The sequence below is a fragment of the Thalassophryne amazonica genome, chromosome 22 (assembly GCF_902500255.1).
Source record: "Thalassophryne amazonica chromosome 22, fThaAma1.1, whole genome shotgun sequence".
Taxonomy (NCBI): domain Eukaryota; kingdom Metazoa; phylum Chordata; class Actinopteri; order Batrachoidiformes; family Batrachoididae; genus Thalassophryne; species Thalassophryne amazonica.
Window position 1 is genome coordinate 26,452,814 of NC_047124.1, and position 15,878 is coordinate 26,468,691.

Here is a 15,878-nt window from a genome sequence, read left to right on the forward strand (position 1 = left end):
GCAAGAAGGCACAAAGGAGACTCAAGTCTAGATCTGGTTGATCTGGTTGCTTGAATTAAAGGTTATGTTTGCTACTTAAGTTACCACTGGGATCTAGCCAGGCTCAAAAGTACATTTATGTTTCTGAAAACTGTGGCTTTAGGTTTAACCGACCTGGTTAACCCGTTAACTAGGCTTCGTATTTCGCCCACGATGGGGTTCTTCATATTCGGTACCAAACTGCCTGCATGTGTTGGTTATTCTGGTCGAGTTCCAACATGTAATACCTTAGTTCAACTTGTCGCACCTCGCAGACATAATTTTTGTTTCCATTTGGATCAGTCCACCGCTGTAACTTGCACTCGAGTTGCCTCTTGCTCTTTGTTGATCACATTTTTCACCGTCACTCTTAAGTCAAGCAGGTGTTGCCGGAGGTGGTGGAGATGATACCCAGTGATGACACCGAGCTGCCCACGGAGGCGACCGTGTCTTTGTGCAACATCCTCGTCAACCTCAGCCAGACCGACACGCAGAACGTCAGAGCCATCGTCAACCACGGCGCCCTCCCAAAGGTCATCAGCATCAGCAAATTGGACAGCGGGTTAGTCCTCATCATTAACCCTGAGAAGAGACTGCTGGTCCACGTGACTGAAATGAGTGAAATTCAGTTTCTGTCTTCTTTCCTTTGAAGAGAATTCCCCCCATTTTAAAGAACCACGGCTATTAAACAGTTGACTGTTGAGCTGTTTCTTATCCAGGTGTGTTATTTATTTCCTTGTTATTTCATTTGCAAAGTCGTCAGACAAAAGAGATCGCTGCAAAAACTGTCCCTCTCAAAATAAGCCAAATAATCCAAAATCTATCCAAATTGCCTTGTGTTAAGCAAAAAAAAAAAAAAAAATCTGCCAATGGGTAAGAAAAATGAATTCTCAAAACTAGCAAAATGTCTAGGCTCTTAATCCAAATGTGCCTTAAAAATACAGACAGACAGAATTCTTATTTTAAGATTGGTCTCTGTCTTAAAATAAGGAAAACAATCTTGTTCCTTTGCTTGGGTGATTTGAAATCCATTGTCTTTCCTTGTTACTGGTTAAATACAGCTTGATATTGGCTGGAAAAACTAAAGAAAATGTGAGACATTTTCCCAAAATAAGACATTTTTTCTTACGTAAGAAAAAAAAATGCTTGACAAGATTATTTTTGTATTTAGACAAAAATTAAGTCAAATTTTCTTAAAAAAAAAAGTGTTTTTTTTTTTTTGTTTTTTTTTTAGATGTCCGTTTTTACAGCGATCAAGTTAATTGAAAGTGTTCAAGCCCCATTCCCACGTCCACAACTTTGACCGCAACTGTCAAATTTTTTTGTGGTGAATCTTGACCACATCCTGTAAGATGTCTCTCTGACCTCATGAACAAGAAACACCATGATTTAGTGCAACACCAGCAAGACTCTAAGTTTGCATGAGGCACTGTTGCGATTCTCTCAAGGCTCCGTCGTGGTTGACCTTGAAGACGGCTGCAAGACTGCAGGACAACTTCTTCAAGGGGATCTGTAAAGGTTTGATCCAAGTTTACACCCGATTGAAACAGTTTTGGTGGCATCTTGTAGCTTTGTCAAGAGTGCACAAAACTCACCAAGACATCTCAAAGACTATCCCTAGAACCCAAGAACCCACCATGATTTGACGGTTGTGATGGTGTCCTGGTGAGTCATGATGGTACAAGATGTTGCCAAAGCTGCTTAAAACCATTGTGAACTATTGTGGAAGTTTTAAAAATACTCTTGCTGTTGACCTGCTGTCTTGCTTTATCCTGCTGCACTCTTGGATATGCCTGTCAAGTTGGGGTTCCAGACCAGGTATTGGTCAATCATGATTAAGTCTCTTTGATGTCGTAATGGGTTGTGGTGTTGTAGAGTCTTGAGATCATTTTTATACAGGACTTGCTCAAGATTCAAGATCTACGTAGGAACAGAGAACATCTTCATTTAAATCGATAAGGGGTGTAGAAAGAATGACAAACCTGCAGAAAGCAAACTGACTTTACACAAAGAAGACCATCACTGCATCTTAGTACTTAACTTTGCTAAGTACATACTACCCAACCGTTAGCAAAGTACGCCGCTATTATCTTACCATATCTTAGTGGCAAACATTTCTGTTTTGCAAGGGTCAACGTTTTAAAACTATCACAGTAACTTGGACACCACTGTTGCTTTCATGTCGTTCTACTATGTTCTTTGAATTTTCCTGGGAAATTCTTCTTCTTTAGTGGCCAGTCTCCAGCTGCCACATGGAATAGCGTTGTGAGTCCTTTTACACACTATAGAGGTAGTTACTCATCTGCGTACCATTCGACTATGATTGAATGCATACTGAGTATTCAGATACCCTATGAATTGATGTACCCCAATGTACAGTACGCTAGCTTGCGTATTCGAAGGCATCACATGACTGCTCTGAAGGAGTTACAAGCTGCAGTGTCTGTGATCGGATAATTACTTTTAATGGATTTTACTAATTTATTAATTAACTTAATTTAATCAATTTATAACACGCCAAATTACAACAAAAGTTGCCTCAAGGCGCCTCACACAAAACGGTTCAAAATCAAATTTAAAATAAGTGAGTAAATTAAAAGATTCAATTGTACAATTAAAAAAACAAAATAATAAAACAGATTAAAAAACTATTCATAAGAAAGGAATTAAAAATATGTTTTTAGTCTTGACTTAAAAATGTCCATGGAATCTGAGTGCCTCACGGTCGTAGGGAGACTGTTCCATAGAGCGGTGCACTATAAAAGAAGGCTCTTTGACCCACTGATGACTTATTCACCCTAGGAACACACAGTAGTTTTTTTATGACTGTTTATAAGGAGTGAGAAAGAATAATCTGGTGTTTACATTTCCTAGTTATGGACCAACCAGAGCCAGTCAGGCAGCATGCCTCCTGCTCCACACCATGTGGAAACACACCGACCTGCATGGAGCCTTCCGGAAGGTGAGTTTTCGCTGTGTCGCACATTTTTTTCTGTATGTGGAGCTTAACGTGTCTCTGTGTAGCACATGTGCACACCACAGGCTGTGCTACTACTTAACAAAGCTTAACACTGCAAAAACTGATATCTAAGATAGTAAAAAAAGTTTAAAGAAAATTTTTGTCTAAATAGAAAAATAATCTTGTCAGTCATTTTTACATAAGAAAAAAATGTCTTATTTTGGGAAAATGTATCTCACTTTTTCTTACGTTTTTCCAGCTGATATCAAGCTTTATTTAACCAATAACAGGGAAAGGCAATGGATTTCAAATCATCCAAGCAAAGGAACAAGATTGTTTTCCTTATTTTAAGACAGAGGCTAATCTTAAAATAAGATTTCTATCTAGTTTAAAGCACATTTCCATTATTCAGTGCCTAGACATTTTGCTAGTTTTGAGAATTCTAACCAAGTAAATTTTTCTTACCCCACTGGCAGTTTTTTTTTTTTTTTGCTTAATACAAGACAATTTGGCTAGATTTTTGTTTATTTGGATTATTTTGAGAGCGACAGTTTTTACAGTGCAGCAACATGGAAATGAGCAGTGGATTTACGCAAGATGCACTCAGTTTGTGGTGTGCAACTAAGGACTGTTAAATTCCTAGTTTTGAGAATTCTAACCAAGTAATTTTTTCTTACCCCATTGGCAGTTTTGTTTTGTTTTTTGCTTAATACAAGAGAATTTGGCTACATTGTGGTTTATTTGGATTATTTTGAGAGGGACACTTTTTACAGTGCAGCAACATGGAAAAGTGAGCAGTGGATTTACGCAGGATGCACTCAGCTTGTGGTGTGCAACTAAGGACTGTTAAATTGCTAGTTTTGAGAATTCTAAATAAGTAAATTTTTCTTACCCCATTGGCAGATTTTTTTTTTTCTTTTTTTCTTTTTTTTTTGCTTAATAAAAGACAATTTGGCTAGATTTTGGTTTATTTGGATTATTTTGAGAGGGACGCTTTTTACAGTGCAGCAACATGGAAAAGTGAGCAGTGGATTAACCAGGATGCAGTCAGCTTGTGGTGTGCAACTAAGCACTGTTAAATTCCAAAAATAAGCAAGCTGGGCAAACAGATGTGCGGTAGACGGCATATTATTTGACGGAGCTTGGACACGGTCTGCTGGCTCATAGCATTGGAAACACGACAATAACAACATGAGTCCATCGGTTGTTGGAATCCCAAACTAGTAAAATAACTTCATAACTGCAGAGTTGAATACTGGATTAGTGATAATATGTCAAAGCTCAAGTTTCATTGTGTCTGTAAACATGCCATTTCTTTTATTTCTCCACAGTGCGGTTACAGGAAAACCAGCTTCATCAATGCACGGACAACGAGAGCGGTGAACTTGGGATGAGACGGCAGCCGAGATCCAAAATGAGGAAATAATGTTGCAGCACTTGAGGTCCCAAATGTCTCAATGCACTGTTGGATAACCTTGGTCACGGCACCAGACAGAATAAAGAGGGTCCAGCACAGCGGCTTTAATGAGGACAGACATGAGTGTTAGTTAAGCTATAGGACAAGCATGTCGTGTGTTATAATTTATACTGAAAATTTGTGACTTTATGTGAAAATAAATGTAGGAAGTGAGTGATTTAAAAAAAAAATGCATGTGACGTCCAGTTTTAACGAGGATTTACAACAGCTGTGAATTTTAAGTGTGTGTGTGTGTGTGTGTGTGTGTGTGTGTGTGTGTGTGTGTGTGTGTGTGTGTGTGTGTGTGTATTCCATAATTTGGGAATCACAATCTACTGTGCTTGCAACTTGTACTTCTTTTTTTCAACCATGATCTGACCTCGATGACTCTCTTTTTGCACCTCTGTGAGCAGGCTAATGTCTTTGCGGGCATCCTTTGCCTCTCTGTGGGAGTTGACGTGGTGCAATCTGTGGTTTGTAGTCTGAATCTTGCATCTCCAGGATGACCACTGCAGGGGCAAATGTGATTCTATCGGTCTCTGTGATGTTGGCGGTGCAGATGGTGAACAGAAAGAACTGTGTTCACCTCTTGTGAGGAAAAATTAAGAATTTCCAAATATGATTCATCTATTCCTTTTCTATAGCTACTTTTTCATTTAAGGGTCACAGGGGATCTGGAGCCTATCCCATCGGACAATGGGAAAAAGGCAGGCCACACCCTGGACAGGACACCAGTCTGTTGCGGATTTCCAAATTTAAGTGGATACATTTCAGAGAAAACGTCTCTGACATTCAATGAGATTATATAATCATTATTTTACAGGATGCCCCTCAAAAAAAAAAAAAAATAAATAAAATTGCGAGAAAAAAGGATAAAGATAAAAGTAAAAAAAAAAAGAATTTACAAGAAAAAAAACCCCTCTGCTATTCACTGAGATTGTAGTCATAAAATTGTAAGAATAAACAAATTTATCAGGAAAAACTTCATAAGTGTGAGTTTAAAAAAATCTCAAACTATCCCATTTTTTTGTATATTTGTAAACCCCCCCCCCCCCCCCCCCAACACACACATATACTGGCACTGATATTCAAATCTGAATATTTTGACAGTAGTTGAGTTTTAAAGCACTACAAATAATGCATTAATACAGAAAATCATAATCCGACAAATCTGGCACGTGGAAGGAATCTGACCAACTTTAGTCTGTCAACATATCGTGTGTGTGTGTGTGTGCATATATATATATATATATATATATATATATATATATATATATATATATATAATAATTTCTTAGTATAACACCTCAAAAACAAGCTGGTCTTTTGCCATTTCGATTTGAATTGTAGCCAGAAAAATAAAACTTAAATCTTTATTGTAATGTGTTTGTGCATTTGTTCAGAAAATGGTAGACAAACGGTCACTCGAAAGCTGGATGGTCATTACAGTCTACATACTGAGATAACATCTTGTGACGCCTGTATCCTTATGGACACATTTTTTTTCTGAACATGGTAACTCCACAGCAACAGTTTGTGGGCACTTGATACTTACACTATAGGTACTTCCTGGGGAGCAGATGACCTGATTGGATTTGAAGATTGTTTAGTGCATTTATTTACATATTAGGGAGTGTGACTTTTTTTTTTAACACCCATTACACCAAAATGCTTGTTGATAAACTTGATATTGACAATGTGTGTACACTATGGAGACTTATAGGATCCGTTCATTTTCAAAGCCTGGTTAGTCCAGCTAAGAGTCACGGTGGGTGGAGCCTATCCCACTTTCCATTGAATAAGAGGCGGGATCCCCACCTGCCAGTCAGATTAGTGTTCAAGCCTCAAAACTATACAGTAAGAGAGGAAGCACCAGGACCCGAGTCTGTATTTCTGACATCTGATCTAAATGTGTCTCCATGCATCTCCTCGGGAAAACATGGCTAGGAGTGTCAAGCTCCTTTCTGCGATATTTTCATCCGCCATCTTGGGAGGGGGGATTGTCCAGAGTTTACAAATTACTGTCGTACTGGCAGCAACACCAAGATCCACAACTCAAGTCAGTACCCGGACCTGCCAAATACATTTATTGTGTAAACTTGGCATCAAACGCTATGTAAAAATAGGTAATCCTGCTTACCGCTCAGTGTGCACCACCAGATGGGGGAGCTCAGTCAACACATCTTGCCCGAGATTTTGACTTTGAATTTTAATTGAATGGCTGTTCTTTGCACTTTTCTGAGTCAGCGTTCTATCCTGTGTATCTGGAGTATTCGCAATGCTTCACTTTTTCCACATTTTATGTTACAGCCTTATTCCAAAATGGATGAAATAATTTTTTTCTCAAAATTCTACACACAATACCCCATAATGACAATGTGAATTTTTTTTTTTTTTTTGCAAATTGATTTATAACAATAATAATAATAAAACAAAGATATCAAATATATATATGTATATATAAGTATTCACAGCCTTTGCTACGAAGCTCAAAATTGAGCTCAGGCTGTTTCCACTGATCATCCTTGAGATGTTTCTACAGCTTAATTGGAGTCCACCTGGGGTAAATTCAGTTGATTGGACATGATTTGAAAGACACACACCTGTCTACATATATGGTCTTACAGTTGACAGTGCAGGTCAGAGCACAAACAAAGCATGAAGTCAAAGGAACTGTCTGTAGACCTCTGAGGCAGGATTGTCTCGAGGCACAAATCTGGGGAAGAGTACAGAAACATTTCTGCTGCTTTGAAGGTCCCAATGAGTACAGTGGCCTTCATCAGCTGAAAATGGAAGAAGTTTGGATCCACCAGGACTCTTCCTACAGCTGAGCACCCGTCTAAACTGAGAGATCGGTGGAGAAGGACCTTAGCCAGGGAGCTGACAAAGAACCCGATGGTCACTCTGTCAGAGCTCCAGCATTCCTCTGTGGAGAGAGGAGAATCTTCCAGAAGCAGTAATTCACCAATCAGACCTGTATGGTAGAGTGGCCAGATGGAAGCCACTCCTTAGTAAAAGTCACATGGCAGCCCACCTGGTGTTTGCCAAAAGGCACATGAACAACTCTCAGCCCATGAGAAACAAAATTCTCTCGAGCGCTCTTGACCTCAGACTGGACTTTCAGCAGGATAATGACCCTATCCACACAGCCAAGATATCAAAGGATCAGCTTCAGGACAACTCTGTGTATGTCCTTGAGTGGCCCAGTCAGAGCCCAGACCTGAATCCGATTGAACATCTCTGGAGAGATTTGAAAATGGCTGCAAAGAGTTATGGGCAATACTGCCCCAAAGATAGGTCTACCAAGCTTGTGGCATCATATTCATGAAGACTTGTGGCTGTAATAGCTGCTAAAGGTGCATCAACAAAGTATTGAGCAAAAGGGTGTGAATATTTCTCTCCATATGATTTCTTAGTTTTTTTAATAAATTTGCAGAAATTTCAAAAGAACTTTTTATGTTATCATTATGGGGTACTGTGCGTATAATTTTGAGGGGGAAAAAAATTTACTCCATTTTGGAATAATGCTGTAACACAACAAAATGTGGAAAAAGTGAAGCGCTGTGAATACTTTCCAGATGCACTATATTTAAGTATTGGACCAAAACGTTGACCTTCAACCCTTCCACTATGTTTGGTCCAATTCATGTTCAAAGCCTTCTGGATTTGTCTTCACATGGTGGATTTTATTTTTACATAGATGGACGGACAGGAGTGCCGGACTGGAAAGATGCTGTGTGATTTGAGTTGAATGTGACTTTGAGGTATTGAAGCAGTGTCAACTTTGCGGAAGCTGACAGGATGCGCTCCAAGCTGCACTGCAGTACAGCTGCAGGAGCCGCGGGCCAACAGGCCTCACCTTCCTCAGCCCGCGCCAGAGGACACGGCTTCCAATTAGATTTTAAAAGTGCTGCTCATCACCTGCAATTTGAAATCAGTTGCACTTTGAAAGATATCCAAGGGCGTGCACGAGGAGCGAGCATGGTGTACACGTACATGTGATGACATTGTAACGTGTGCTGTTGGTTTCCGGGGTCATGCATGCATGCATGCATACAAAAAGCAGATGTGAGGAATCTTGTTGCCACACTTTCAAAACTGACAAGTGGCACATTGTGTCCAGCAGAGGGCGGTGTTGTAGCATTAACAGTCCTCGATTACTGCTCCCGCACCTCAAATAAAGGGGGAAATAATTCTCTTCTAAAGGGATTTAGAAGTCTAACTCGCACTCTTTTGGACACACGATGGTTATAATGTCCTGGACTGCCAGGATTCAATTTTGAAATCTACAGAAAGATGCTCCATAAAGTGTTTGGAGAGTCAGTTTAGTAGTTTTGCCCAGTAGGGCTTGTACAAAAACATCACCATTGAGGATGTATGGATGGTTCTATACACAGCCCCTCCATTTTTTGGAGCCCGTAAGTAATTGGACAAACAGCACAAGCATTATTATGAATACAAATGATCACTTTTACAACCAGGTTTTTTAAAAACCAAGTCAGGGGATGTACACTTGAAGATTTTCAAATCACTCATTAAGAAATTCAGTAAATCTGTGTCAAGTATTCGGTTCTCAAAAACTGAGTGAACATGCCGGAAGGAGACGGGTGAGGGAAGCCACCAAGACACCCAGACAACTCTGATAGATTTACAGGCTTCTGCGGATGTGAGTGGAGAAACTGGGAATGGTGCAACATCTGTATCCTTATTCACTACTTCATGTTTGAGTGAACTAGGCCTGTGCAAGAAATACACAAGTGAGGGAAGCCACCAAGGCACCTGTGGTAACTGTGAATGAAAATGGAAGAGTTAGAAGTCCAACTGAGTTTATTTTTACTTCACAAACCTTCGGGACACTGTCACCTGAGGAGCTCGGTGGCATGCACCATGCATGCTGTGGTTGGAGAACCTGTACAGTACAACTTTTGTTTGTTACATCACCAACAAGAGCAATCTGAGATTTCTGACGTACACCAATCTGGATCCGGATCACCTCCAACATTCAGTGGAGTCTTCCATGCCCTAATATCTATCTGTGGTGCAAATTTGGTGAGAATCTGTGAAGTAGTTTTGAAGTGATCCTTCAAATATTATGTAAAGTGAAATCTTGATTCAGAATGCAGATCCAGATCACCTCCAAAATTGAATGGAGTCTTCCATGGCCTAAAAATTTTGTCAAAATCCGTGTAGGAGATTTGACGTAATCCTGCTAATGGACAAACAGACAGACAAATCAATAAACAATAAATTATGTAACTACTGTTGACGAACAAAGAAGGGTTGTCATACAAGAAAACATGAAATCTAGGCTTACGTCTCACATGTGCTTTCTTACAAACTGCAGCTGAAATTTTACATCTTTTAAAGAAAATTTCTAAATGATTGTGAAGTCCAACACTTGGACATGTCCATGTATCCGTCCATTGATGTGCCTGAAGAAAACTGGTTGTAAAAGTTGCGATCTGTATTCGCAAAAATGCTCATTTTATTTGTCCAATTACTTATGGCCTCGGAAAATTGAGGAACTGTATATAAAAAATGTCAGTAATTCCAAAGTGGTTTCATTTTGAGCTCCACGGTCGTGATGGTTGGGCAAAAATGTGCAAACTTCTCGCTGTCCAAATATTTATGGATCTGACTGTAGTTGCTATCCAACATGGACATAATAATGTCCAGAATGTCCTGGTGTGTACCTCCACACAGTTAGAGATTTACTGAATGTGAGTGGGACAGGAACCACGCTGAGTGGAGTTGTGAGAAACGGAACGTTCAATAGACGGCGTTGACGTTTGTAGAGTCGAATAATGGATTCTTTGACAGAATCCGAGGAAAGCTGGTTTGTCTCAAGGATCTTTTTTCCTTCTTCTTACACTGAAGCTATTGTTAATGGTGTCAGCGCTCAGGGCAAATTACAATCCACTGATAGTCACTCGAGAACATTTGGGGTAATAATGACGTCTTTTCATTTGTGCCAACTTTTGAGTTTCTTGGCACGAAAGGCATCTTTTTAGCACGCTGATTTCTTAACATATTTTTATGTGTGTGGTTTATTTGAAATCATGCCCATTTTTCAACACATTACTATGTTGTTAAATTTCAAGTTTCCACGTACTTGAGACTAATAAAGGTCTCTGCGGGGTTTTGGTGGCCTTCAGGTTGGAGGAGTTTTACGGGGTCGATATTACAGGGCGTGACCTTTGTGAGAACATCAATTATCTCATGGACAGAAGAGCTTAATGCACTACCACGAGATAAAAATGTGTGTGAACAAGATAAGCTAATGTGTAGAAACACATCGAGTCCAATAAGTCATATTGGAAGCTACTTTCATTCAAAAAATAAGCGTAAAGAGATCCATTAAAACTGATCCGTGTCCTGACACACGTACGTGCTTATGTTTCTACGACGACTGACTGCCAACGTGGCCGACTGTGAGCAGGTCTTAGTGACTAAAGGAGCAACTTTTAGTGTTTTGATTGCTTTGGGAAAGATGAAATCCCCAAGATGGTCCAACTGAGGCAACCACGTACCCTAGGGGAGTCTTCTTAATCGGCCGGTAAGGGACTGCTTTTGGCCTGAAGTGATGCAGTGGTGACTTATGAATGATGGTTGCACAAAGACCTAATTAAAAACGGTCAATCTTGTCAAACGTATAGCACCAACAGGGGTGGGTCTAACTTCAGGTGAAGGGGGTTTGTGTGCTGAAGATAAGCCCCTTCTAGGGATATCCACGGCCATTTATGACCCTGGGCATATATACACTCAACAAAAATATAAACGCAACACTTTTGGTTTTGCTCCCATTTTGTATGAGATGAACTCAAAGATCTAAAACCTTTTCCACATACACAATATCACCATTTCCCTCAAATATTGTTCACAAACCAGTCTAAATCTGTGATAGTGAGCACTTCTCCTTTGCTGAGATAATCCATCCCACCTCACAGGTGTGCCATATCAAGATGCTGATTAGACACCATAATTAGTGCACAGGTGTGCCTTAGACTGCCCACAATAAAAAGCCACTCTGAAAGGTGCAGTTTTGTTTTATTGGGGGGGGGATACCAGTCAGTATCTGGTGTGACCACCATTGGCCTCATGCAGTGCAACACATCTCCTTCGCATAGAGTTGATCAGGTTGTCAATTGTGGCCTGTGGAATGTTGGTCCACTCCTCTTCAATGGCTGTGTGAAGTTGCTGGATATTGGCAGGAACTGGTACATGCTGTCGTATACGCCGGTCCAGAGCATCCCAAACATGCTCAATGGGTGACATGTCCGGTGAGTATGCCGGCCATGCAAGAACTGGGACATTTTCAGCTTCCAAGAATTGTGTACAGATCCTTGCAACATGGGGCCGTGCATTATCCTGCTGCAACATGAGGTGATGTTCTTGGATGTATGGCACAACAATGGGCCTCAGGATCTCGTCACAGTATCTCTGTGCATTCAAAATGCCATCAATAAAATGCACCTGTGTTCTTCGTCCATAACAGACGCCTGCCCATACCATAACCCCACCGCCACCGTGGGCCACTCGATCCACAACATTGACATCAGAAAACCGCTCAGCCACACGACGCCACACACGCTGTCTGCCATCTGCCCTGAACAGTGTGAACCGGGATTCATCCGTATTCAACATTCAATACACAAGCAACAGCTCTGGTTGACATTCCTGCTGTCAGCATGCCAATTGCACACTCCCTCAAATCTTGCCACATCTGTGGCATTGTGCTGTGTGATAAAACTGCACCTTTCAGAGCGGCCTTTTATTGTGGGCAGTCTAAGGCACACCTGTGCACTAATCATGGTGTCTAATCAGCATCTTGGTATGGCACACCTGTGAGGTGGGATGGATTATCTCAGCAAAGGAGAAGTGCTCACTATCACAGATTTAGACTGGTTTGTGAACAATATTTGAGGGAAATGGTGATATTGTGTATGTGGAAAAAGTTTTAGATCTTTGAGTTCATCTCATACTAAATGGGAGCAAAACCAAAAGTGTTGCGTTTATATTTTTGTTGAGTGTATTTGTGCACCATTTTTACCCGAGGCCATCAAATATGGCCATCGGGTATTGCGAAGGCTTCATGTCCGTCTGTTTGTGCTCAGCATAAGTCCAGTTCTATTACTGCCAGAGTCTTCAAATTCACAGGGAACATTCTTGGGACACAGACCTTGGACAAGTTATAAGATGGCTAACCTTGACCTACTTTAAGAGGTTAAAAAGCCACATTCTGTTTCAATCTGTTTTGTTCTGGAATGGAGGGTGTGACAGCCAATCAGAGCAGAGCTGCACCGTGAGGTCAGTAGCTGGTGTCTCCAGAATTCCTTTGTTTTGTGTGTTTATATACATTTTTCTCATATATAATGGAAAAGTGAGCCAGAAATAAACACTTTCAAAATTGAAAACACTGTTTTTGAAACCTAATAACACCTCTGAACTTATTTGCAAGACATTTCACAGATGTTAGCATGGTGACATCACAGGCTGGTAGCCAGCTGCAAAACTTTGTTTTGTTTGTGTAAATATATCCTCTTTGTCATAAGCTAGTGAGAAATAAACACTTCTAAAACTGAAAATGCTGTTTTTGGAACCTAATAACACCTCTGGACTTATTTACAAGACATTTCGCGGATGTTAGCATGGTGACATCATAGGCTGGTAGCCAGCTGCAAAACTTTGTTTTGTTTGTGTAAATATATCCTCTTTGTCATATACGAGGTTTGTCCATAAAGTAACGGACCTTTTTATGTTTTTCAAAAACTATATGGATTTGAATCGTGTGTGATTGCATGAGCCAAGCTTGAACCTTCGTGCACATGCGTGAGTTTTTCCACGCCTGTCGGTTGCGTCATTCGCCTGTGGGCAGGCTTTGAGTGAGCACTGGTCCACCCCTCCCGTCGGATTTCGTTTGTCTGAGAACTTGCTGAGAGATTGCCGCTTTGCTCCATGAAATTTTTTCAGAAACTGTTAGAGACAGGCAGTTGGAAACCATTCAATAGATTCAGTTGGATATCGGTGAAGATTCTGTTGGCGTCACGCGGATTAAGGACTGTTAAAACCTTTTTAAAGACGGCCCTCAGCGGCGGAGGGAGCGCGGCGCGCTGAGCGACCATCGGCAGACTGGATCGACCAGATCATTTCTAAACTGAACGCTGTGTTGATCTGGGACATCATGTGACTACCACAGAAATGGCAAGATAGCTGGACATAGCACTTTTGCGGCACATTCCACTGTTACAGGAGATTTTGTAATGAAAGACGTGCGGAGGATTTCGCGCCTCTGCACGAAGCAGCTCAGGACGCGCAGCAAAAAACACCTCCGTGTTGGAAGTCTCACAGGACATGTTGGGGCATGTCCACCTGTTCCACAATTTCTCGGATACTCACTCGACTGAAAGCCATCGAAAGCTGTCTGAATCTTCTGAATGGTTTCCAACACGGAGGTGTTTTTTTTTTTTGCTGCGCGTCCTGAGCACGAAATCCTCCGCACGTCTTTCATTACAAAATCTCCTGTAACAGTGGAATGTGCCCCAAAAGTGCTATGTCCAGCTATCTTGCCATTTCTGTGGTAGTCACATGATGTCCCAGATCAACACAGCGTTCAGTTTAGAAATGATCTGGTCGATCCAGTCTGTCGATGGTCGCTCAGCGCGCCACGCGCCCTCCGCCGCTGTGGGACGTCTTTAAAAAGGTTTTAACAGTCCTTAATCCGCGTGACGCCGACAGAATCTTCACCGATATCCAAATGAATCTATCGAATGGTTTCCAACTGCCTGTCTCTAACAGTTTCTGAAAAAAATTTCATGGAGCAAAGCGGCAGTCTCTCAGCAAGTTCTCAGACAAAAGAAATCCGACGGGAGGGGTGGACCAGTGCTCACTCAAAGCCTGCCCACAGGCGAATGACACAACCGACAGGCGTGGAAAAACTCACGCATGCGCACGAAGGTTCAAGCTTGGCTCATGCAATCACACGTGATTCAAATCCATATAGTTTTTGAAAAAAATAGAAAGGTCCGTTACTTTATGGACAGACCTCGTATTATGTAAAAGCTAGCAAGAAATAAGCACTTCCAAAACTGAAAATGCTGTTTTTGGAACCTAATAACACCTCTGAACTTATTTACAAGACATTTCGCAGATGTTAGAATGGTGACATCACAGGCTGGTAGCTAGCTGCAAAATGTTTTTGTTTGTGTGTAAATAGATCCTCTTTGTCATATATTATGTAAAAGCTAGCGAGAAATAAACACTTCTAAAATGCTGTTTTTGTAACCTGATAACACCTCTAGAGTAATTTACAAAACATGTGGCAGATGTTAGCGTGCATGCTACCTTCTGCTGCAAATGCACAGAGGGTGATCTACAAATATTCCTTGATTTGCACAACTTCCACTCTTAAAACGTACATATTGTTTTTGATTGATTGATTGATTGATTGAGGGGCTTTATTGAACATGTACAACTTGTACGTAAGACAACAGGATGTTAATAATTAATTAAACAACTGCAAATTATAAAGAACACAATGTTCATATGGCCGGGGGTACTTTAGCACTGTGTTATATTTCTAATTTTAATCAGAAAAAAGTTTCCTGCCATTAATTTGTCAATGTATTTGTCCTGCATAGAATTTTGCAAGGATCGGCCCATCTGTGTGGCACTTATACTCCAAACGTGTGGGGTCACTTATGATCCTGGGAAGATCTATGAGATGTTCAACATTATAGCTTCAGATGGTATTGTAATTTGCCAACTCTAATCATTATATTTTACTGTTTTGCAAGGAAGCATTGGCCTACAGATGTAGAATATATGTAGAATGGGGGGGTGATGGTCTAGTGGTTAAGGTGTTGGACTTGAGACCAGAAGATCCTGGGTTCAAATCCCCACCTGACTGGAAAATCACTAAGGGCCCTTGGGCAAGGTCTTTAATCCCCTATTGCTCCCGGTGTGTAGTGAACGCCTTGTATGGCAGCACCCTGACATCGGGCTGAATGTGAGGCATTATTGTAAAGCGCTTTGAGCATCTGATGCAGATGGAAAAGCGCTATATAAATGCAGTCCATTTACCATTCCATTTAGAATAGCAAGATTTACAGCTGCACAAGCATTGAGATTGATTCTTCAATGGGGTCATAAATAACCCCACTCGCACATACTGGTCGCTAAAATAGCTCGGTCGCTTGAGGGTTAAAACACTTTTTATTTTAAACAAGGGAAATGTAATTCTGCATGCAGCAGCATTCATCAATCAGCCAGTTTATGTAAGACCTTTCCCATATTTTATCACACCTTTGGTCAGAGGCTGGGGTGGGTAGAGGGTTGCAACCCCTTAAACATCTCTTCTAGAGCCGCCAGTGACAAAAACAACCAGCTGCTGCATTTTCTTGGTGTGTCAACAGATCTGCTCTGTAATTGCTCTTCTCGAGGTGTGCC

General features: G+C 40.9%; 1 protein-coding gene across 1 annotated transcript in view; it reads left to right on the forward strand.

Moving 5' to 3' along the window:
* The window catches only part of pkp2 (plakophilin 2), a 34,535-nt gene extending 29,902 nt beyond the window's left edge, over positions 1-4,633 (forward strand). Inside the window, 3 exon segments of the mRNA XM_034163516.1 lie at positions 394-580; positions 2,893-2,980; positions 4,309-4,633. Coding sequence (XP_034019407.1) covers positions 394-580; positions 2,893-2,980; positions 4,309-4,371 — 338 coding nt within the window. The 3' untranslated portion in view covers positions 4,372-4,633.
* The last annotated feature ends 11,245 nt before the right edge of the window (positions 4,634-15,878 follow it).